The sequence below is a fragment of the Bubalus kerabau genome, chromosome 15 (assembly GCF_029407905.1).
Source record: "Bubalus kerabau isolate K-KA32 ecotype Philippines breed swamp buffalo chromosome 15, PCC_UOA_SB_1v2, whole genome shotgun sequence".
Taxonomy (NCBI): domain Eukaryota; kingdom Metazoa; phylum Chordata; class Mammalia; order Artiodactyla; family Bovidae; genus Bubalus; species Bubalus kerabau.
In genome coordinates, this window is record NC_073638.1 from 38,657,305 (window position 1) to 38,683,482 (window position 26,178).

The window sequence follows — 26,178 nt, forward strand, 5'->3', positions numbered from 1 at the left end:
TAGGGTTAGGTGAGTTTGTGCCACCGGATTGGAATGTACACTTTCCTACCTTTCTGGATGGCCCCGTGTCAAGGATGCTTCTGATAATGAAGATACACATCAAGGAAATTAGAATCCTTCTCCTAGGAGGATATTTGGCAATGATCTTTTGGAAATGATGGTTTGGACTGTATTTATTACCCTCCCACCACCCACCATCTGCATCCAAATGTATCAATATGCACAGTGTTTCTTTTGATTGACATAGCTAGTCTTGAAAATATGTAATTCAACTTGCTCCTGACTTGGATTCTTCTCTGTTCAAGCTGCCCTAGAGATGACCAGGAGTCCCTTGTGGCCTAAGGTCTAAGGTCACTGACTGGCCCAATTTAGGATGATATTGTACTGTATTGTCAATGTCAACTGTATTGGAAAAAGCTAATAAATCCTGGCCTTCCATGTGTCTGGTACCACCCTTAGGAAGGCCAAATCAGTCCTATGATCCATAAACTGTTATGATTTGTGCAACGTATTTTTCTGAAACCAACAAACTGCAACTGATTGAACTGGGGATCAACACAAGGGTCAAAGGCAAACATAGATGCACTGGACATGAAGGATGCTGGCTGCTTCTGAGTTGCTCTCCTGCTAATTCTGCCAAGTAGTTCAATATGCATATTCAATATGTATATAAAATAATGCAAACTGGTCTCTTTGAATTGTCTTTCAAAAAAAAACCAGTCAGACAAATTAAGAGATGATGGGTCACTTTCACAGGTCTCGGTACAGAGCAATGGACAATTGTTCGGAGCATTTTTCTGCTCCTCTCTGGAGCCTGTGGCATAATCTCATGGTGACCCAGCAGGGCTGTGGCCGATATGATGACCTGACTTGCCATGCTATTCCCCCACACCCCTGCATTTTTGTGATAAACTAAAGGTCGGCTACACCTGAGGAATACTACATAGAAACCTACAGTTAGCAACGTTTCCATTTGGATCCCGTAGGGTTCTTTTGGTTGTTGTCAGGGCTCATCAGCATAAACATGAAGTTGTTTTGATTTGCTACTGTCTCTCCTCTATCAGAAAACTGTTATTAGGAAAATTGCATTAATTAGCAACAGCTGAAGGGAGGACCAGCTATTTTTGGAGCTACAGCTGCAAGTCTTTTTGCAATCCAACTATTGCCTAAATTTTAACAATTAACAGAATAAACAGTCTCTGAATGTATTTAATCATGTTAATTTTGTTTTCCTCTATTTGTATTACTGTTTAGGCCTCTTATTTAATGTACATTAAAAATTCTAATACCATTAGCATGCTTTAAAGCATAACCTCAGCTATCCTAATCTTGTATGATTTACTAGAAGTGATATGTTGTTTAGCTTAATGCTAATTTTTAACTTCATGAGGAAAAATTAAGAATTAATTAAATCTTACCCCAAAAGTTGGCCTGTTGAATAAGATATTTGCTTGAACTGAAAGTCTTGTTTCATAGCCATTTTAGGTAAGAGGATAGGATGGATAGATGGAAGGATAGATTGATGGATGATGGAAGGAGAGAAGGAAGACTAAATGGATAGAATAGAGGGATAGAGACAGAATAACAGACACACCCACACATAAGGAACTGGGTTTAAACCTTCTAAATCCTAATCCCACTTATTCATTTATTTTCATTATAATCAGCATGATAAAAACACAGTATAACAGAAAGACCTTTGTAGTCAAACAGGTCAGGTTTTTTTCTGGATCTATCTTTTTACTGTGACCTAGGTGAATTACAGCCCTGAGATCCAATTTTCTGCCCTACAAATTAGGGTTAATATCTACCCTTGTGAGAATTAATGAGTTCAACCAGTATGGAAAGTTTCTGGCATGAAGTAAAAGCTTGAAAAATATGGTCTTCCTTTCTTCTACTTTAAACCTTATGTAACTATTTAACTTCTCATGTACTTGTTCCTTTTCTACCCAACTAGAGAGTTAATGAAATCCTTATTAAGTAGAGACCTTTTCTTGCTCATCCCTGAAACTACCCACAGGGCACTGCATAGTGACTAGGGCCCACTGGATGTTGGTACCTATTCTCCAATGTTAGCGCACAAGCCTAGATTTTTATCAGCTTGTATAACAATGACTAACATCTACTGAGAGCTGACTGTGTGCCACGTACTCCACGGTAAGCATTTTATAGACTTCAAGTGTTCTCAGCCCTGGCTACTCTTTAAAGTCATTTGGGGGAGCTTTTAAAAAGTGTTGACACCCTGATTCCATCCTAGTCCAAGGAGATCAGATTTCCAGAGGGGAGGGAGGGTGCAGAACACAGGGGATTTTACAAAGCTGCTCAGATGATGACTCCATTTTGCAGCCAGGGTTGAGAATCACTGATACATTATCTGGTTTAATTCTCCCTCCTATGAGGTAGGCACTATTATTATCTCCTTTGCAGTAAAAAGCCAAGGTAGAGAGGGACCAAGTACTTGCACATGTTTATACAACTCTTAAGCAGTGGAGTCAGGATTAGGAACCCAGTGAGGTTGACTCCACAACCCATAGCTCTCTCCCAACTCCTGTTTACAAGGAAATCTCAAGCTAAAACTATGGGGCAAAGATAGAATACATAAGCGTCCTAAGTGTTATACGGTGATTCTGATCATCAGAATGGGTTAAAAATGGATGTAAACACAGAAAATCTTTTCTATTTCAAAAGTGGAGAACAGGTTCCTATCTTGACTTTTACACTCAGAGTGTCTGTGACCCATTTCAAATCACATTACCTCTGTGAGCCTTAACCTCCTACTGAGAAGGTGCTCTGATGATCTTCCCAACCCAGGGATCGAACCTGGGTCTCCCGCATTGTAGGCAGATGCTTTATCATCTGAGCCACCCTAAACTATTTTAAAATTGAAAAGAGATACTTCCCACCCCCTAGCTCCTTACCCTCATTTTATAGGAAAGACACCAGGTTCAGATTGGGTAGAGCCAAGACTCCAACCTTGACCTGTCTGACCCCAGAGCCCCTCTGCAACAGGCAAACTGCCTAATATAATGTAATCAGTTGAGAACCAGCTTGAAAAATGTTATTAGCAACAGAATCTGTGGGGATTGTGGAGGTGTGTGAAAGTTAGGCTTTTCCATAAAGAGCTAGTTTTGAGATGGCCATGGTAGTGGCTACTGGGGGGTGAGTTCTCCCCTCCCACACTAACTCCCTCACCTCACCAGCCCCAGCCAGTAACTCTTGGCTGTGTTCCGGGGCTCAAGTGAACATAGAAATGCAGCGTGTTCCAAAGACAGCCTGGCATTGAAGGGTTTCAGGTAAAATCCTCAAGCCAGTCCCTCAGCGTTTGTCTCTCTTCTTCCCTCCCCCATACCTGGCACAAGCCCAGCACATAGTAGGTGCTCATGAAATGTTTGTCCATTGAATGGTTGATCCCTGGGCGGGGGGCAGTAGTGGGAGGCAGAGGGCAATGAAAGATACTCTGACCCTCCTTCCCTCTGAGGCCAAGTGCCACCTACAGCATCACATACAAACGGGCCTTTTATACCTTTGTCTCACCCAGTCATTGTTTCCATCCTAAACCACTCATCTTGACTCATCTTTGTCTTGTTTCTTCCCTTGTGACTTCCTTTTCCAGTGGGGACCTTTGGGCCTCATCCTCATCAGCCCCCCTCCTTTTTTTTTTAATTTGACCCCTCCTGCCCTCCTCTACTATGAGCTGCTCTGGCTCTGCTGCCATGTAGGGTACAACCATCAGCTGGTCCAGCCCAGGGCCCAGGTTTACCTGGCCCCATGGTAGGTCTCACAAGGCTGCTGACCATACAGGCGTGGGAAGGCAGCAAGTAGGGTGAGAGGGGAGCAGACCTGAGTGGGTAAGATGCATCCACAGACCAGAGTTCATAAGCCTGTCCCCTGCTCACCCTCCCCAGTTAGAAAACTAATAAGGCTCACAAGCCCCCTTTATAAAAGACAGTCCTCACAAGAATTCAGCCTCAGTAAAGAGCTACTCACACACTGTGGCAGAGACTTAAATGTGAGGCCAGAAACTATAAAGCTCTTACAGGAAAACATAGGCAGTATACTGTTTGATATAAATCACAGCAAGATTCTGTCTGACTCACCACCTAGATTAATGGAAATAAAAACAAAAATAAACAAATGGGACCTAGCTTGTGCACAGCAAAAGAAATTATAAACAAGATGAAAAGACAACCCTTGGAATAGGAGAAAATAATTGCAAATGAAGCAACTGAAAAGGGTTAATCTTCAAAATATATAAGCAGTTCATACAGCTCAATATCAGAAAAACAAACCACCCAATCAAAAAATGGGCAGAAGACCGAAACATACATTTCTCCAAAGAAGACCTATAAATGACAATAAACACATGAAAAGATGCTCAACGTCACTTGTTATTAGAGAAATACAAATCAAAACTACTAAGAGATATTACCTCATGCTAGTCAGAATGGTCATCATCAAAAAATCTACAAATAATAAACGGTGGAGAGAACATGGAGAAAAGGAAACCCTCCTGCACTGTTGGTGGGAATGTATTAACAAACTGATATAGCCATATATATATCAATAACCTCAGATATGCAGATGACACCACCCTTATGGCAGAAAGTGAAGAGGAACTAAAAAGCCTCTTGATGAAAGTGAAAGAGGAGAGTGAAAAAGTGGGCTTAAAGCTCAACATTCAGAAAACTAAGATCATGGCATCTGGTCACATCAGTTCATGGGAAATAGATGGGGAAACAGTGTCAGACTTTATTTTTGGGGGCTCCAAAATCACTGCAGATGGTGACTGCAGCCATGAAATTAAAAGACGCTTACTCCTTGGAAGGAAAGTTATGACCAACCTAGAAAGCATATTGAAAAGCAGAGACATTGCCAACAAAGGTCCGTCTAGTCAAGGCTATGGTTTCTCCAGTGGTCATGTATGGATGTGAGAGTTGGACTGTGAAGAAAGCTGAGTGCCGAAGAACTGATGCTTTTGAATTGTGGTGTTGGAGAAGACTCTTGAGAGTCCCTTGGACTGCAAGGAGATCCAACCAGTCCATTCTAAAGGAGATCGGTCCTGGGTGTTCTTTGGAAGGAACGATGCTAAAGCTGAAACTCTAGTACTTTGGCCACCTCATGCGAAGAGTTGACTCATTGGAAAAGACTCTGATGCTGGGAGGGATTGGGGGCAGGAGGAGAAGGGGACGACAGAGGATGAGATGGCTGGATGGCATCACCGACACGATGGACATGAGTCTGAGTGAACTCTGGGAGTTGGTGATGGACAGGGAGGCCTGGCGTGCTACAATTCATGGGGTTGCAAAGAGTCAGACACGACTGAGTGACTGAACCGAATATATACATATATTCAGTATGCATATATATATAATGTATATACATATATATGTATATATGTGTATATTATATATAATGTATATACATTATATATACACATATATAATATATATAATATATAACATTATATATATATACATATTTATATATTATATATATTATATATTATATTATATGTAATATATATAATGTATTAATAAACTGGAAAACAGTATGGAGATTCCTTAGAAAAAGAAATCTGGGAAAAAATCTATCATGTGACCCAGCCATCCTACTGCTTGGCATATACCCTGAGAAAACCACAATTGTAAAAGACACATGTACCCCAGTGTTCACTGCAGTAATATTTGCCATAGCCAGGACATGAAAGCAACTTGATGCCCATAAATAAAGAAGTTTGGTACGTTTATACAATGGACTATTATTCAGCCATAAAATGAACAAATTTGAGTCAGTTGTAGTGAGGTGGATAAACCTAGAGCCTCTGATACAGAGTGAAGTAAGTCAGAAAGAGAAAACAAGCATCGGATATTAACACATATATAGAGAATCTAGAAAAATGGTACTGATGAGCCTAGTAGAGAATGGACTGTAGACACAGCAGGGGAAGGTGAGGGTGGGATGAACTGAAAAAGTAGCACTGACATAATACACTATCATATGTAAAACATAGTGGGAAGTTGCTAAATAACCCAGGGATCTCAGCCTGGCACTCTGATGACCTAGAGGAGTTGGGGAGAGGTGGGAGATGTAGGAGGGAAGGGATATATATATATATTTATATATAATTATGACTGATTTGTGTTGTTCTACAGAGGAAAACAACACAAAATTCTAAGCAGATTTCCACCAATTAAAAAATAAATTAAAAATTTTAAAAAGGAAAATAAAAGCTTGGGCTGCAGAGTTAGACTGTCTGGGATTCAAATGCCAGTGTCATTACTTATGATGTTGGGCAAGTTGAGCCTTAGCTTCCTCACCATAAAATGGGAGAATGGTATTTGCTTTGTGTATAGAGTTTCTGGCATACATTTTGGCTATTATTATTACTCTCATTAAAAAAATTAGAGCAACACTCAGCTGAATGCTCAAAGGAGGGATGTTTTGGGAAAAAGAAAGGAAGGAAGGAGTGAAAGAAAGAAAGACAAGCAGGATAAAGAAAAGAAGAAAAGCAAAGAAAAACAATCACATTTCTTGAGTGCCAGCCACCTCTGACCCAGGCACACTTCTTCCTACTCTGCCATCAGGACCACATTCAGGTTCTCAAATGCCCCTTGCTTTATCTGGCCTCAGGACACTCCCACACAAGTTTCCTCTGCTGTGGTCTTCTGTCAGCTCACAAGTTGATCTCTTTGGACCTTCTGCACCACCTCAGACTAGGCTGGGTTCTCCCCCTTTCAGCCCTGTGCTCTTCCCATGTGTGCTGCCCAATGACTGATCCATCCTTTCCCCATGACCCCTGCCACCACAAGCAAAGCTGCGCTCTGCATCCTTGGTGCCTGGCATGGTTCCTCCGAGGAATCTGTGGTGCTGCTGTGAAGAAGTCAAGGAATAAAAGGACACCCCAGCCTCTCAGACCTAACAAGTCCTGGCCTGTCTTCTTGATTGAGCCCAATCAATGTCTTCTCAGACATGCCTAATGGCAGAAAGCGAAAAAGAACTAAAGAGCCTCTTGATAAAAAGTGAAAAAGGACAGTGAAAAAAGCTGGCTTAAAACTCAACATTCAAAAAACTAAGATCATGACATCCAGCGACAGAGGGTGAGATGGTTGGATGGCATCATCGGCTCAATGGACATAAGTTTGAGCAAACTCTGGGAGACAGTGAAGGAACAGGGAAGCCTGGCGTGCTGCAGCCCACGAGGTCACAAAGAGTTGGACACAATTGAGCGGCTGAACAACAACAACATCTTCTCATCCTCACCTTAGTCTAACCTTCTGGGAGGAAGAAACCAGGAAGAAAACGGAAAAAGAAGAAAGAAGAGAAGGAAAAAGAAGAAAGAACTACAAAGGCAGTTCTTCTCTTTCCTTTAACCCCTCCTGCCTTTGAGCTGAGTCTGTTTAATTTGAAACTATTTCAACCTTAAAAAAAAAATTCCAGAACAGTACAAAGAACTTTCTTCCCCTGAAGCATTTGAAAGTAAGTGGTTGACATGATATCTAATCACCTTGAGTACTTTCTTGTTTTCCCTGCAAACAAAGATATTCTCTTATGTAACCACAATGAAACAGTAAGACTCAGGAAGTTAACATTAATACACCTAATCCTCAAACCCTATTCAAGTTTTGACAATTGTTCTTTTATGCCCAGAAGGTCTTATTTAGAATCACAGCATTGCCCTTAGATTATATTTACTATGCCTTCTTCAATCTGGAGCAATTCCTCAGGGTTTCCTTGACTTCTTTGACTTTGAAAGTTCTGAAGATTACATGTCGGTAAAGGTTATGCACCTGGAGCAGGAATATCACAGAAATGACGCTGTGTTCTTCTCACTGCATCCTGTCGGGGGCATGAAATTTAAATTCAGATTTGTCCCATTACAGGTGTCTGCTGAACTTCTCCATTCTAACACTCCTGGCTTTCTCTTTGTAAGTTAATATTTTGAGGGCAGGTATTTTGAGATTATATAAACATCCTGTTCTTTATCAAACTTTCCAATTATACATTCATTTATTTAACTAGCACAGGTATGTATTTATCTCACTTGATCTCTAATTTCTCATTTTATTTAATGGGTTGTAAGCTGTTACTTCCACAACTCTATGGGAATGAGGCTACTGTGTATTTGTGCTTGGTCTTCCTCTTGTCTCAATGTTATATTTTCATTTTAATTTTCCCAGACCTTGATTTTTTTAAAACTTTAACATGACTATTTTGTTTTACGTTTTTCTTAACACTGCTTCTTAGTCTTTATGGAAATTGGCAAGAAGCAAGCAAGCAAAGGGAAACGAGATTCAGTGAGACTGAAACTTAACAGTTTTTAAGTTCAAAAAACCATTTATAATTTTTGTCCTAAATGCCAGAAACTGGAATTCACTTCTAGGGGTGAACCACTTCTTTTGTCTTAGAGACATTTTTGTGATAATCTTCATTGTATTACAAATGTAAAGCAATAATAATGCTTTCTCAATGATAGTAATATAGCCTTGTACAGAGTTGCTTCTGGGCCAGACACTGTTCTAAACACTTCATATATATTAAGTTATCTAACCCTCAAGCAACCCTATAAGGTAGGTACTATCATTATCCCCACTGGACAGGAGAGGCATCTGAAGTATGCAGAGTTTAACGACTTGCCTGATGTCATTTCTGAGAGGTGGAGTCAGAACTCAGTTTCAGACTGTCTGACCTGAAACCATCTTCATAACTACAATGTCAAACAAACTAAACCAGAGGGAAATTGGGTCTGGATTTGGGTCAAGTGGGACTCGTATGGGGCACTCTCTTGAGGGGGAACTAAATTGGCTCTTGATGTTGGGAAGAGAGCCTGATGCCCACCAAGTGTTAGAGCAGTGAAACCCCAAGGATGATCTTGGGCTTCTGGGCCCTGAGAATAGCTAAATCTATAAGCCAGTGACATAGGGCCTCTGTGTTATGATTCTCTTCTCTGACTCCCCAAGCTTTTAACAACATCTTACTACCACTGTTGCTTAGTCTTAGCTGGGATGTGAGGTATTGAGGGATGGGCTCCATGAGTGGAGGAAAGGCAAGGAAGCAGTGGCTGGAAGAGTCTAAACTCAGGTAACCAAGTGGCAAGCAACAGGTCAGAGCCTTTGATACCATAATAATTGTCCTAAAGAAAGTGAAAGTCGCTTAGTTGTGCCTGACTCTTTGCAACCCCATGGACTATACAGTCCATGGAATTCTCCAGGCCAGAATATTGGCGTGGGTAGCCTTCCCTTCTCCAGGGGATCTTCCCAACCCAGGAATCGAGCCCAGGTCTCCCTCATTGCAGGTGGATTCTTTACCAGCTGAGCCACAAGGGAAGCTCAAGAATACTAGAGTGGGTAGCCTATCTCTTCTCCAGCGGATCTCCCTGACCTAGGAATCGAAGGGAGGTCTCCTGCATTGCAGGTGGATTCTCTACCAACTGAGCTATTAGGGGAGCCCAATAATTGTTCTAGTTCAGTTCAGTTGCTCAGTCATATCTGACTCTTTGCGACCCCATGAATTGCAGCATGCCAGGCCTCCCTGTCCATCACCAACTCTCGGAGTTCACTCAAACTCACATCCATTGAATCAGTGATGCCATCCAGCCATCTCATTCTCTGTCGTCCCCTTATCCTCCTGCCCCCAATCCCTCCCAGCATCAGAGTCTTTTCCAATGAGTCAACTCTTTACATGAGGTGGCCAAAGTACTGGAGTTTCAGCTTTAGCATCATTCCTTCCAAAGAACACCCAGGACTGATCTCCTTTAGAATGGATTGGTTGGATTTCCTGATTCCCTCAAATTCTTGGGTGGTCAACCTGGCAGAAACTTAATATTTCTGTGTGTGTGCGTGTGTGTTAGTCACTGAGTCGTGTCTGACTCTTTGTGACCCCATGGACTTTAGCCCACAAGGCTCCTCTGCCCATGGGATTCTCCAGGGAAGAATATGGGAGTGAGTTGCCATTCCCTTCTCCAGCGGATCTTCCTGACCAGAGATTGAACCTGGGTCTCCTGCATTGCAGGCAGATTCTTTACCATCTGAGCCACCAGGGATTAGTTCCTGATTAAGAATCTGCAAACAATATTTTCCAATTAAAGAAATGGGGGTCACCCTTTGAGGAGTCAGACTTGGCCCTCAGGGAGCACATCTCTGGTTCTGTTGAGAGCATCCTGTTATTTCGAGCAGTACTGGGTTAGGCTGTGGATCATTTTCTATCCAACCATGACTTAAGAGCTGGAATCCAGGATACCTGCCAACTTTATCGTTGGGGTGGGCTCCACTTGTATAGGACACATCACAACTGTTGACTGAGGAAGCAGGCAAGGTGAGCCTTTCCTCTCCACATACGAAGAAATGCAGTGAGTGTGTGATTGCATCTGAGTCCCAGCAACAGAGGCCTTGTTGGTTAGGGACCGGGGGCACATGATAGATGATACAGAGTAGGACCCAAACTCAAAAAAAGTGAGGGTAGAGGAATCAGGTCCGGGAAGTGGGTTTGCATAGTGACACAGCTGGTGTGAAGGAAGATTCTTCCCAGCGATGTGGACCAGAACAGTGGGGCCTTTTCAAGGACGTTCTGACTCATCAGATTTCTACGTGGAGCCACAGATGTATTTAATTTTATACACTGAGACCGATTTGCACACTGTGAGGATGCACGAATCCAGCTGCCTGAGCCCCAAGCATGGTAGAGATGGGAGAGTGAGTGGGAGACCCTGGCTGTCATTCCAGGGGCTCCGCTCTTGCCAGCTTCCTGGTTCCACGGCCACAAGACAGGCCTCAGCCTCGCACCTTTCATCTGGGGTTACAGCCCAGTGACGGATCACCACCACTCCTCGATTTTCTCTTGCACTCTGGAAGGCTTTTCTGGGTAGCTGGGACTGTTTTTCAGAGTCTAGGTGTAATTCCCGCAAGACAGCCTCTGACTTTAGGAAAGGGGAAAAAAAAAAAAAAAGGACTCTGGACCATATAAGATGACAGTTAACCAGTCCTGCACCCCAAACTGCAATTAGAGCAATTCTGATGTCATCGGTAATCATATCGATTTATGTTTTGAAAAGAAACCAAATGATGAATAAAATGATTATTTCTGTTTCTGCTTTCCCTTCTCTTTCTCCTCAAAAATTGGCAATAACACTAAAGTCAAATTAAACATCTGTTTGAAAAATAAGCCAAGTGCTGATGACAGCTGCCCTGGACTTACAATGACCAGGAAGCTGGCAAACCCTAAATTAACAATGATTCTCATTTACGAACAGCACAGAACTAAGATATTATAGAGCTTTTCCTCCTCTATTTTCCTGGCTTCCAGAGGCTGTTAAATGCAAAATGTTAGGGAGATACCCAAAGAAAAATGTAGTTGAAATCAGCCTACAATAATTAATCATGGAAGGAGAGGGGGTGTTCTTCTTGTTGTTTAGTTGCTAAGTCATGTCTGACTCTTCTGCAGACTCTTCTGACTCCCCACAGACTGTAGCCCACCAGGCTTCTCTGTTCATGGGATTTCCTAGGCAAGAATATTGGAGTGGGTTGCCATATCCTCTCCAGGGTATCATCTTGACCCAGTGATTGAATCCACGTCTCCTGCCTTGCAAGCAAATTCTTTACCACTGAGCCACCAGGAAAGCCCTTCTTTCTTCTTACTTAATCTCATTTCTTCACTGGCTTTAGTTTGGGTGTTCTTTGTAGCAATCAGGCTTGCAGGAAGGCAAACAGTTCAAGGAGAATTCTTTGGTTAGTGGTTGCAAATGAATGGTGCTGATCTATGGAGAAATGTCATCTTCTACAGCACAGAGGACCCTCTGCCCATTTTTCTAGAGCTGTTTGTGTCTTCAGTGGACTTCAGCCCACGCTTCTTCCAGATGAAGTAACATATGACTAGGTATATGACTTTGTTACCCTGTGGTTACATGCTGGGTCTAAAAGATCTAATCAAGCCATTTTGGTGACAGGATAAAATATGCCAACCTGTTTTACACTTACTTCATGAGATCTACCAAGACGGCAGAGTAGAAAGAGCCTGAGCTCACCTTCTCACATGGGCACACCAAAATCACAACTATTTTCAGAACAACTATCAGTGAAAAAGACCAGAACATACCAGAAAAGAACTCCTACAGTTAAAGACATGAAGAAGGAACCACAAGCAGATGGGTAGGAGGGGCAAACTCATGACAAAGCCCCGTACCCCCAGATAGGCAGATAATTATACTGGAGAACATTGACAATGCAGAGGTTCTCCCACCATTTCCACCTCCACGGTCTCATGAGAGTTCTGAGCCCCACAACATGCTCCCCACCCCAGGGTCCCTGCATTGAGAAGACGAGCCCCCAGAGCATTTGGCCCTGAAAGACAGTGGGGCTTGATTTCAGGAGCCCCAGGGACTGGGTGAAACAGAGACTCCAGTTCTTAAGTGAGCACACAAAATCCCACAAGCTCCAGGTCCCAGGGCAAAAGCAAGTAATTTGATAGGAGCCTGGGTCAGACCTACCTGCTGGTTTTGGAGCGTCCCCTAGAAGGGTTGGAGGGAACTGCGGCTCACCTTAGGGACAGAGACACTGGCAGCAGCTATTCTTGGGAGCTACTTCTATCATGTGGATGTGGGTGCTGGTTCGGGTGCTGGTTGATGCTGCTGCTGCTAAGTCGCTTCAGTCGTGTCTGACTCTGTGCGACCCCAGAGATGGCAGCCCAACAGGCTCCCCCGTCCCTGGGATTCTCCAGGCAAGAACACCGGAGTGGGTTGCCATTTCCTTCTCCAATGCATGAAAGGGAAAAGTGAAAGTGAAGTCGCTCAGTACTGTCCGACTCTTAGTGACCCCAGGGACGGCAGCCTACCAAGCTCCTCCATCCATGGGATTTTCCAGGCAAGAGTACTGGAGTGGGGTGCCATTGCCTTCTCCGGGTTGATGCTGGTGGTGCCTTTTTGAAATCTACCTCCAGTTCATTAGCCCAATAGCCTACAGGTGCTGAGATGCCTCAAGCCAAGCAATTAACTGGGGGAAAGGAGAGACACAGCCCCACCCATCAGCCGACAGGCTGCCTGAAGATCTCCTGAGCACACAGCTGTTACTGAACACAGCACAGCCCTACAGAAGGCCCAGGACCTAGCTCCAGCCACCGGAGGAACCGGTCCCGGAAACCTCTGGTCCCTGGCCCTGCCCTCAGGAAGCTTGCATTAGCCTCTAGACTAGCCTCATCCACCAAGTGGCAGACACCAGAAAACCACAGTCCCGCAGTGGAGTCTGTGGACCCAGCCTATAGCAGGCCAGACTTTGCCCTGGGAGGTCTGGGCTCCCGTCCTGCCCACCAGCAGGCCAATACACTTACTTTATGACCCCAAGAGACAAAGTAGGTTTGAAACCATCTCTTTGTCCTCTTCTACCCTTGTCCCAGAGTCATCACTGTCCTTCCCAGGCAGGGGGTGGGGCTCAGGAGTGGAGCAACACGTCTATTGTATATTCCCTGGTTAAAAAAATATATATGTGGATTGAAAGGTTAATGTCGGTCTTATAACATCTGGTGATTTTTCACTGTTGCATAAATGTTTCCATCTTTATTTTGTGGCCTTTTCATGTCAAACATGTTCACAGGGACAAACAAATTGTGGCATATACATGTAATGGAATGTTATACAGATATATAAAGGAATGAAGTACCAACACATGTTATAATATACATGAGCCTCAAAAACATTATGTAAATGAAAAAAATCAGAGGCAAAAGATCACGTACTGCATGATTCCATTTATATGAGTGGAATTTACTGAGATAGGCAAATCCATAGAGACAGCATGCAGATTGGTGGTTGCCAGGGGCTGAGGAGAGGAGAATGAAGTTCACTGCTTATGGATAAAGGGTTTTACTGTGGAGAACCGGAAATATTTTGGAGCTAGATAGAGGTGGTGGTTGCCCAACACTGGGCATGTACCACATGCCACCAAATTGATGACTTCAAAATGGTTAATTTTGCGACATGAATTTAATTCCAATTTTTTAAAATGTCCACAAGGTCTAAACGTCATGTTTTGATCTCACTGTGATCAGGGTCCAAAGTACCTTGGCGAGCCCTGCTCCATCAGTGAGAGAGGAGTGGGACTGTCCTTGCTGCCAGGGCTCTGGGCCCTGGTCCACGTGTACTTGTGCATCCCCCCCACCTCCCCGCCCCGAATCGCGGTCACACCACCACCCCCTGCAGTGTGGGTTTCAGTGTTCCATCTGAGCCTCAGTTTCCTGCTGTGCCTAGAGTGGCTCTTCAGCATATACTTCCTGTTTAATTCTTCCCAGTTTCCTCCCTGGGAGCTGGATCCTACACTCGGGACTCCAGCTGCTGAATAAAATTCTGCCACCATTGGACTGCTCCCCTGCAACCATGCCACCACCAGCCTCCCAGCAAGCCCTGGCATCTGGATTCCACCTGTTGGGTGGTAGTCTTGGAGTATCTAGGTTTTCCTGAACCAAGCACATACTGCCTTTTAACCATAGCTTTGGTCTCTAACTGTTCTCCCAAGAACCAACACTTCCACGGGTCTGGGGTTTCCCACCCCCTTTTCTGTTGATTCTTTGCTTCCACCCCTAGTTAGCATTGCTGAGGTCCTTCCTAGTCAGCCTCAAGGGAGAGTCACTCTTTTATGACAAAAGAGCCCATAGTTCTTCTCAATACCTAATGCCAAAAAAAACTGTAGGGTAAGCTGCACTTCAGCCACATCAGGTTCTTCTAACCCTGCCAGCTGCCTGTAAATCATACACAGAGTCATCACATGTGGGTTTTGTGATATTTCCTTCCAAGATAAAAAGAGTTGGTGAAGCTGAAGTTACATGAAGTTACAAAGTATGATGAGCTCTGGCTATTTCCTCCTAATACTCATCCTTCTTTCCCACTAACAAGATTCTGTCTTGCCAGGTCCCTGGGTTTGTTTTCCATTTTATAAATGACATTTAGTTTCTTCACTTTGGAAACAGTATCCGCACACCACCCTTCAACTGGACAGGCAGTCCTCAGCCCCTGGTTTACAGGAGAGACTCTGCCCCTCCAGGCTTCACAGGCCAACTGAGGCAGAAGGCAGGGGTGTGGGGGTCAATGTAGCTTGGTGGTGATTAGTTAACAATAAGGACTTTGGAGTTGATGGAAGTGGGTTAAAAACCCAGTCCCATCACTTAACTGCTTTATTACCCTGAATACAAACTCTCTAAACCTTAGTTTTCCCATCAAGAAAATGGAAATAGTATTATGAAGACCCCCACGGGGCTTTTATGAAGATTAAGTAAGATAAGGCATGCAATGCACCTAGCATAGTTCTTGGCATAAATGTAAGCTACTTACACTATTATTCACACTAAGTGATGGACTGAGCATCGCTATACACCTCTTCGCATCCTCTCATCCCAACTCTGACTCCATCCTCTGTTGCAGTGAGCAGCTGTCCATGTCATTGGAATGGTACACACCTTGTCCGTGTAGCGTACCTCTTGCTTCCCGTCCCAGAGCTTCTCTGATGCTGCAGTGCATGTTCAGAATCTGATGAACATTCACCTAAGTGCAGCCCAGAACTGCAGGGCATTAATGCTTGTGGGGCTACCCTTGATGAGTGGAGAATAATGACTTTCCCCTTCATTCCAGGGCACACAGTTCTGAGATACATGTCATAAGGCTTTTCAAAAAGTCCTAGAGGATCAAGTATCATCTAGGACAGGTTAACAACATTTGATCAAATAAACCCACAACCCTCTGCCCCTCCTCTTCCCCAGAATCACTTCCCAAATAAACTGCCTGAACACAAGACTTTGTCCCAGCTGGGCTTTTAGGAGAGTCCAGGCCAGGAATTGCTTGCATTCCTAGCACTGAGGATACATTAGAGCAGGGGTCAGTACACTGTTTTCTAGAAGGCTCCATTTAAAAATTATTTTAGCCTTTGTAGGCTATTAGTTCTCTATTGCAACTTCTTGATATAGCTGCTGTAGGATGAAAGCGGCCCTAAACAATACATAAATGAATGAACCTGGTTGTGCTCCAATAAGACTTCCTTTATAAAAACAGGCAGTGGGCCAGATATGGCCCACAGATTGTGGTCTGCCAACTCCTGTATTAGGACCACGAAGATGAGTACAATTGACCCCCTCCTCTGTGAAGCTCACAGCCTTGGGTGAGAGGAGGAACACCTAGAAATGGACTGCAAAGGTGTCTAGAAATGTCACTAGGCACCTTGGACCCCATGCTAAGGAATTTTGGCTTTATACTTTGGTGATAGGAACACTGAAGGTGGTCTCAGATCTTATAGCAGCTGCATCTGGGAACAGGTTATTTCACTGACAAGCAACGAAGTGCTTGTTTTTAACATTTCTGTGAAACCCTGTCCTGCCAGAGGGCTGCCTTCTCTGCTCTTCCAGCACCCTAAGTGATACTTCCATGAGCAAACTTCCCATCAGACAGCTAAGTTCCCTTATCTCATACCTTTGAGACCAGACACGTCTCAGAATTCAGAATATTTTTGGATTTCAGAAAGATAATATTTTTCATATATTTTGTAACATCCTCATCAGGGTCTGGGGCAGCAGCAAATACATTAATATTCACACTGAAAAGCTATAAGTAACTTGAAGTCAGCTCAAGGCAGGCTTGGGCCCTAGAAGAGTTAGGAAAACATCTTCCTATTTTAGAACTTTTTGGATTTCAGAAATGCAGATGAAGGACTAGGGACTTGATATGTGTTTCACCCCTGACTGTGACACCCTCAGAGATAGCCTCTGTGCTTGCAGGAGGTGCTCAATAAATGTTAGAGAGTGAGCAGACAAGAATGGCAGAACAGCGTTCATGGAGGGATTCAGGGGAAGAAGAGGCTGGTCAGTGACTCTGGTAAGGGACAGAGGGAGACTTTAGTGCTCTGATCAGGATTCTGGACTTGATCTGGAAGGTGATGGAGGGCCCCCTTCAAGTTTGATGTGTAAGTGGTGTTGCTCAGCTGTGTATGAGGACAGCAATTCTTATGCCAGTGTGAGGAAGATCACAGGGAGGAGCTAGGGGAACAGTACAAGGTTCCTGCAACAGTGAGACAAGAAGTGTCCGCGAATAAGGCAGCAAATATAAAGCTAGTGAAGGAAAGAAGAGACAGACCTCGCAGATGATGATGATGTTGGAGAGGTAGCTGCAGTTGAACTTGGCCCATCTGAGATGGTAGAGTGCAGTACTCAGATTGCAGATGCTTCTGTTTAAATTCCAGCTCTGTCACTTACCCTGTGACCTTGAGCAAGTTACTTAACCTCTTGGTACCTTGGAGTCCTCCTCAGTATCCCGTTCATGGGGTTGCTCTGAGGATTAAATAAGTATTTGTAATGTACCCAAGAGCAGGGCTTGGTGCTGGGCTGTTATTACTGCCTACCACCAATCCTTGTTTTATGAAGTTGAACTCCCCAAATGGTTTACCAAGTGACTGTCTCCTTCAGAGTAAGGCAACCCACATCTCAGACCCTCCCAGGAGGTGACAAGTGAGTGTCATAAATCTAGTAATAAAGCTATGGAAAGAGAGGATCACTTCAAGGGACAAAATTTATATCAGACTTAAGGGCATAGGACTTCCCTCTGATGGGGCCTGTAAACATCTATTCACAGAGGCTTTTTCTTTCAGTCAGTCACTACTTTGCTATAATAGTTTGCAGCACTGTAGCATGCCAGGGAAACTAAGTGCCGGGTCATTCATTTGCAGGGAGAAAGCTAGTAAGAATGCCTGGAAAGCCTGTAATTTAGAAATGTTCAAATCTTTGCATCCAAATAGAAAAGAAACGGCGTCAGGTTTGTGCCAAAAGGAAAGTCATAATTGCTCCGTGCTTCCCTTCCCAGCCCTCCTGGGCAACGGAACATAATCAGCTAAGTGGGCTTCAGAACTGTCATCTGCAGAAACTGAGCAGACTGTGCCGCTTACACTATGAGCCAGCCACCTTCTCCTGGGAATATTACCCAAACAGAGTAAGGCAAACGCCCGTTTTTCCAAGTGAGGGCTCTGCAACAAAGTTAGCATCTCCTCTTTCATATTTCCTGAATATTGCTGCCAGATTGAAGCATCCTTACTAACTTTTTTAGTGAACTTTCCTCCCAGCATGTCAGTCCAGAGTTTAATACTCACTAATGGCTCCCTTACTCCTCTTGAATCAAGATCAACCTCTTCATCTTGATACTGAAGAACTTCTATGATTCAGCAATGGATCTTGGCCCCCAAAGACCTTCGAATTTCACCAAGTCTGTCTGTTTACTGTCCCCCAGATCTACCATATTTACTCTCCCCTCCCACTCCTCACAGCAGTTTTCTCCCTGTCCACCCCCTTCACTTGGAATGACCTCTTCCCTTCTGTCCATTTACCCAAACCCTACTACTTTCTTCAACATATCAACTAACCTTTCTAAGGACTTCTGGTGCTCCCATTATTACATTCTTCATGCATCTACTTTCTGACTAACCATGTTTAATTTGTCCCCAGTTCATGTCTGTTTTAGATTCATTAACTTTTGCATACACATTTTTATTTATACCACAACTAGATTTCAGCCTAGTGTCTTGGAAGTCAGGAGCCTTGTTTATACTCTGAGACTTTCTCAGCGCTGGTCAACTCGGGGTACCTAGTATATGTACACTGGATACTGATTGGGTGACTGGTTTTCCCAACACCACCTTCCACATGAAAAAGAAGGAAACTTTCTCAGCTAGACAACTTGAGTGTTTCTCAACTTGAGTCAAGGCATCAGTTTGAATCCTGTACTTCCTATTATACTAAAAAGGAACTATAATAGTATTCCCCTTAAAATCAGGAATAAGCATGAATTCCACCATTTAATATTGTACTAGAGGTGACAGATAATCAACTAAAACATGAAAAAGGAACAAAGGTATATTTATTACTTCCCAAAAGAACGAAAAAAGAAGCCATTAGAACTATCAAGAGAGTTCAGCACTGCCTAAACTCAGACTCAAGGTACAAGAATCAATAGCTTTCCTAAACATAAGCAATCAATGATTAGAAAGTTTAATAGGAAAAAAGAGCCCATTCGCAAAAGCAATAAAACTATAAAATATCTATGCCTGGGGGGAGGAAGCCTCATAAGAATGTGCAATCTAAATGAAGAAAAATTACATTAGTTTCCTGAAGGACATAAAAGACCTGAATAGGAGATATTCCATATTTCTAATGGGGAAAACATCATAAGGATGCTATATATGGGAACATATTGTAGGGTTTGCAATACCATTCAAAATCCCAATATAAGTTTCTATTAAACACAATAAACTCATTTTACAATTTGTCTGGAATTATGAATCTGCTTGAATAGCCATGAACATTTTGAACCAGGAGATTAATGAGCAATGACTTGCTATCAAAACATCAAATAAAACTGTGCTATGAAATGGTATGGGTTTTGTGCAGGAATAGATAAAAAGATCAACAGAACAGAATGGATCTGTATAAAAATTTCATATTTGATAAAGTAGCACTTCAAACAATTGAGGAAAGGACAAACTATTCGACAAACAAATGTGCAACAATGACCAAGCCATTTTGAGAGAAATAAGCAGACTTTGATTTCTCATCTGTGCTGGCCAGCTCTGGTCTGCCCCTCCAGCCACCTTCTGCATCCTTCCACACCCTGATCTTTGCTGGAGAGGAGAATCTGCGTGGACTCTAGCAATGGGCTCTGTTGTCCTCATAGTTGAAGCCAAGGTCAAAAGGGAAAACTGATAGGGAATCAAGGTTGGGGTCCCTGTGGGGTCACCTCAGGCTAGTAGCTTCCCTTATTCAAAGGTTTCAGCTCCTGGGAGGTGGTGGTCTTTTCTGTTTATCCTCTGTGTCCTCCCCTTATCCCTTTAGGCCTGGGCGCTAAAGGCTCTTCCCACTTCTCTTTTGGCCACACCATTGGCTTCCCAGGTGGCTCAGATGGTAAAGAATCTGCCTGCAACAGGAGACCCGGGTTTGATCCCTGGGTCAGGAGATCCCCTGGAAAAGGTAATGGCAACCCACTCCAGTATTCTTGTCTGGAGAATTCCATGGACAGAGGAGCTTGGCAGGCTACAGTCCATGCGGTCAGAAAGATTTGGACATGACTGAACAACTAACACTTTCATCATAAATGGACCCCTGATTCAACTGACCTTCTGGCACTTCTGCTGAGTGTGCCTTTTATCTTCTGTTGAGGCCTACTGATACCATATTATTCACAAAAGTAAATTCCAAGAAGATTAAAGACCTAAATTTATTTTTAAACCTATAAAAATATTAATAATATGGGGATATATTTATAACCTTGGCTGTGTAGGAAGATTATTTTTAGACAGGATACAAATCAAAATTCATAAGTGAAAGAATAGATACATTTGATTAAAATCAAAATTTCAAATTTCTGGATGATGAAAGCAAAGTTAATTATGATGATGAAAGCAAAGAAAGGTAGAAATACCTGAAATTTATAACAAATTGTTATTATCTGTACTGTATAAGGATCAATTTTAAGCATAAATGTATAAAATTATATATTTATAGACATTTACATATAACATTTATATACATTTTATATAAAATATGTAATATAAAATATATTTTATACATAATATACAAATATATTTTATATATAAATATACAGAAATATATGTGCTGTGTGCTTAGTTGCTCAGTCATGTCCGACTCTTTGCAAATCCATGTACTGCAGCCTGCCAGGCTCCTCTGTCCTTGGGGATTCTCCAGGCAAGAATATTGGAGTCAGTTGGCATGCCCTCCTCCAGGGGATCTTCCCAACCCAGGGATCAAACCCAGGTCTGTCACATTGCAGGTGATTCTTTACCGACTGAGTCACCAGATATATATATAAACATCAATTTTAAAAAGGAACTATCAGAAAAGTGGACAAGGATGTGAATGGCCATTTGCAGAAAAGAGAAATGGAATAAATATTTGAAAAGATTCTAATATTACTAGTAATTGGGAAAATAAAAAATTACCAGAAAATGTTACTTTTAACTATCAGATTGGCAGAACTTTAAAGAATGATAAACATCAAGAGTTGTTAAGCAAATAAGGAAACAAATTCTCTTGTTCACAGGCAGGGAGAGTGTTTAAGTTGGCAAGCTTTTTAGAAGAAAATCTGGCAGTGTCTATTAAAATTATAAATGTGTATCCCTTATGATCCTACTTCTTGGCAGCTACCACGGACAAAAACTTGCATATTTGCTCAAGCAGGCATATATAAGAATGTTTATTATAGCATTATTTGTAATTGTAAAAGACTGGAAACAATCTAAATGTCCATCTACCATGGAATAATTAACACATTTTCACAGTAGATTATATGCAACAGTTTAAAAAGAGAGATAAACCCATATGTTCTGACCTGGAAATATCCTTAATACATTTTATTTAGTTAAAATCCATTCAAGTTCAGGACATCATGCAGACCATGATACCATTTATATAAAGGGTACTTATATGTTTATTTATATATTAATACATATAAATGCACACATTAAAGTCTAACAAATACACACCAAATTGATATCTATTGCTACTTTTGGGTAGAAGACTGTGGGATTTATCGGGAGAAATGTCAGGGATTTTTCACTTTTTCTGTATTCTCTATTTTTCCATATTTCACTATTTTCTATACTGTGTGACATTTTTCAATGTGAATATATTTACATCTCACCTATAAAATCATTATTTCTTTAGTGGTTGTAGGTTATATTTAATTCCTTCAGAAAAAGATGAAAGGAAGAACATGGGGCTTTAGCATTAAATGGACATGCACCTTCAAGAAACTGCCTAATTCACTGGGACTTGTGACCTCCTGCATGAAAAGGGGAAGCCTATTGTGAAGATTAAGTTAGACAAAAACTGCTAGATGTGTAGCGGAGTTCACGGCAGACAGAAAGTATTGGTTGCCCCTTTCTCTCTCCTCCATTGGCCTCTGAGAACCTTGAGGGCCAAGACCTTAATCTCAGCTGCCTGTGTAATACTGACACCTGTGCAAACAGAAGTTCAGTTACATTTACTGAAAGAGCGAGTGACTGAACAAGCCACATTTGTTCAATGTTAATTTACAGGCATATGTTCACATATGTTCATTTTTAATGTAAACAAGGAGATGCCTTTCTGGCTTCCAACAGGAAGATCAAACACGTCTGGCTTGTGAGAACAGTAAATCAAAGAAAACCAGACATCTATGCCAAAGGGATAGAGTTTTAGAGAAAGTGAAAGTGAAAGTTGCTCAGTCATGTCCGACTCTTTGCAATTCCATGGACTATACAGTCCATGCATGGAATTCACCAGCCCATAATACCGGAGTGGGTAGCCTTTCCCTTCTCTAGAGGATCTTCCCAACCCAGGGATTGAACTCAGGTCTCCCACATTGCAGGCAGATTCTTTACCAGCTGAGCCACCGGGGAAGCCCAAGAATACTGGAGTGGGTAGCCTATTCCTTTTCCAGTGGATCTTCCCAACCCAGAAATCAGACCCAGGTCTCCCTCATTGCAGGCAGATTCTTTACCAGCAAAGCTACCAGGGAAGCCCTTTGAGCAAGAAGATTCATCAGGTAGATCTAATGTTGGAGGGCCCCAGGCTCTGTGGAGTCATAGGGCTGCCATGGACAGGGGCATGGGTACGGAAGGCCAGGTTGAGAACCCGGTCTCCAGCCTAAGAGGCTGAATGAATACACTAATGGACAAAGGCCAGGCTGTATATAACAATGACAAAAAACTCTGACCCCCAGCCTCTGCAGCAAATGGTCTAGGAAGCCAAACCACAACCTCTGCAGCCATTAGCCCAGCATGGTTAGGACTTGGTCAGTGATACCAACTCTCGAATTCTTGCCCCCACTGCCTCCTCTATTTCCAGCTCAGGACCAGTCAGAGAAAGCCAAATATGTTCTCCAAACCAACCACGTCAGATGCTTCATTTCTAGTTAGCCCGCTCTCGACTTCCCCACACCAAATATCTCCAGTCAGAAACTACCTAAATCTTTTTTTTTTTTTTTTCACTATAAAGCTTTCCCACTCCTCACTTGTCTTTGAGTCTCTGCCAAATTCTAGTGATGGCAGCTGACTTCCCTTGCTATAGAGCAACCTCTGAATAAATAGTTTCTGTTCTCATTTCAGTGGTCTTCATTTATTTCTACAAGGCCTTCTCCCACATTGCAGCTAGATACTAGATACATGTTATATATGGAGTTTATAGTTATATATAAATTCTACTGCTAAATTTAAAAAATCACCAATGTAGATTAATGCCAAAAGTCAAATTTCTCAAGGAATGTGAGAAAAGATGCTCAGCTTGCATTAAACTAAAGAAAACAATGATATCCATACAGATAGTAGCAAAGCCAGGCCAAATCCAGGGCTGAGTCTGGACAATGCACAGTGGCTCCAGATATATCTCTGTGTGTGGTTTTTTTTTTTTTTTTCCCTCCATAATCTAGGCACAGTTGGATCAAGAAACATCAATGACTAGAGAGCCTAAGAAAAATGCCTCCTTATCAGTTTCTTCTCAGGACCAGGCTGGACTTGTAAGTCTTAAGAAATGTTCTCCTGCCAGAGTTTCAAACAAGTGAACCAAATACATACATAATGCCTTGGGGGATCTGTAAAAGTGGAAGATGGTTGGGAAGTTCCCAGCTCCTAACTCCAGGAAAAAGTGTTTCTTAGATGCTGGCATTGGAGCCTTGCCCATCTACCCATGACGATTGGCCTTCTGAAATCCTAAACTCCCCAGTATCACTCGATATAGCCTTTAAATATATTTAAAATATGGTATTTAAAATAGGTGATAACTGCATTTCTCAAACTGCTGAATGTTAATAAATGTCTTGGCAAAAAAGGAACTTTGCAGTCAAGTTTGGGAAATGTTGGGTGAAACCAAGTTAAACAGATCTCTTTTTGGCAGGACTTTGCAAAACCTTCAATATGTTAATATATGTTGTGAATCGGCAAGAAGGGGATATATAGCATACAGAATTCTCCAAACTTATTTAACCATAGAAATTGATTTCCTGCCCACTTGTTTACATCTCCCTGAACATCATTCTATGACATACAACTTTGGAAACACAGGTTTGAGATAATGCTGCCTTTCAGAGGAAAACCATTGACTGGCTAATACTTCTCATCACCTATTGTGACTCGCCTAAAGGAGGATCAAGGGCCCCAGAGAAGTGGTGCAAGAGGGTATTTTTGATGGGAGAAGGAAGATGACAGGATTATGAAGCTGAGCCTGGGGCCAATGGAGGTTATATTCAGGTCTCAGTCCGCTTAGCACAGTTTAAGGATATAGAGCATTAAATTCAAGATGGAGGAAGCCAAAAATTATCCTCAGCAGGGTTGTAATTTTTCTTAACCAGCCGTTGGATCATTATCTCCAGGAAGATAGTGATCAGAAGATCACTGTATGGGAGAAGCACTGATATTTTTATAGCACTTTAGCAAAGATGGTCCCGTTTTAGAGTCAAGATAATGGAGGGCAGAGAGATGATGCAACTTGTCTGAGACCCCAGGAAAGCCACTTTTCCTTCTGCAACTACACCATGAGCCACAAAGGGAAGGGGAATGAAGAGTTCTGAGGATTCCACGTTCACTTACTTTAGAATTACGCAGCCAGTTCCTGCAGGTGGCGCTATCCAGAACACCTGGATCCGCGTCCGCCTCCGTGGGGTGCTTTCTGTGACCGCAACGGGGCAATTACTCATAAACTGTGTTTCTTCTTCATCTATGATCTGTGGAGAACCGGTGGAAAATAAACATGTTAAAAGGCAATGTCACTTTGGGAAGTTGTAGTGTTGACAATTCCTTAATTTTAGTTTTAAATCTGTCATTTTCTGTTAGCAGTTCTATATCCCCAGGACACCAGAATACTGCCCGGCACAGAGTCCCATTCAATGTTTGTTCATTTAACATAAAGACAAGAGTATAGCTCAGGTTCTCTTCTCTCTGGGACCAGGATCTTAGGTCAGCACTTTGAGGGACAGGCCACTAGGTGATGATCTTGCTCATTGATTACAATAACCTGGCTTCCTGTTCAGGGAAGGTGGAGGATGGGGAAGAGAGAATCCAAAGCAAACACTATATACCTAGACTTCATGATTCAATCTTATAACTTGAAATTAAAATGTTAAAAGAAACTCCCTCATTTTGGAGGAAGTATCCCAAAGTACAGAAAGTCACCCAGTTTTATGCACTTCTGCAGCATTTCCTTTCTTTATTTGTGTTCTCTCAAGTTAGCCATCAAGGTTTTCCATGACATTGCAGAAAAGCTGGTAGTCATCCCCATCCCTCAAAGCTGTTTTCACCATTTCTTCTGCTTGCTTCTGGGTCTGCTGCCAGGACTTGCCTATCCCTCTCATAAAACCACAGACAATTTGACCTGGAAGGGTCTTTTGGGGAAAATCATCTAAGTCCAATGGGTCTTAAGCGCCAACCCCAATTGATTGGTAGTGGCCTGGAGAATCCCAGGGACGGGGGAGTCTGGTGGGCTGCCATCTCTGGGGTCGCACAGAGTTGGACATGACTGAAGCGACTTAGCAGCAGCAGCAGCAGGCTGTATCATGAGTAGTGTTAATATTAAGAGATAACATTTACTGAGTGTTTAGTATAGGCTAGGCACTAAGCTGCGGAGAAGGCAATGGCACCCCACTCCAGTACTCTTGCCTGGAAAATCCCATGGATGGAGGAGCCTGGTAGGCTGTAGTCCATGGGGTCGCTAAGAGTCGGACACGACTGAGCGACTTCCCTTTCACTTTTCACTTTCATGCATTGGAGAAGGAAATGGCAACCCACTCCAGTGTTCTTGCCTGGAGAATCCAAGGGACAGGGGAGCCTGGTGGGCTGCCATCTATGGGGTCACACAGAGTCGGACACGACTACACGACTGAGGCGACTTAGCAGCAGCAGCAGCAGCAGGCACTAAGCTGAGTACTTTATATGAATTATTCATTAAATTTTCAAATACAATTTAGTGAGACTATATCCATATTGTATTTATTTTACTTAACATTTAAAAAAATTCCTCTTCTTTAGGAAAGCAGTTAAAAAATTGTCATATTATATATTTTCATCACTGTTATCCAGTGATGAAACAAAGACATTTTATTTATCTCAGTATTCTTTATTCTTCTCTCATCTCTCTTCCTTATTTACTACTCACTCATAACAATTTTATATATGTTCTTTTGAATAT

The 26,178-nt window shown here is 42.5% G+C and overlaps 1 protein-coding gene across 10 annotated transcripts in view; it reads right to left on the reverse strand.

Annotated features, from left to right (window-relative positions):
- SPON1 (spondin 1) overlaps positions 1 to 26,178 on the reverse strand; it is a 361,745-nt gene that overhangs the window by 196,980 nt on the left and 138,587 nt on the right. For all 10 annotated transcript variants that reach the window (XM_055548546.1, XM_055548551.1, XM_055548552.1 and 7 more), the window contains one exon: positions 24,585 to 24,718. In XM_055548546.1, coding sequence (XP_055404521.1) covers positions 24,585 to 24,718 — 134 coding nt within the window. The remainder of the gene's footprint in view (positions 1 to 24,584; positions 24,719 to 26,178) is intronic.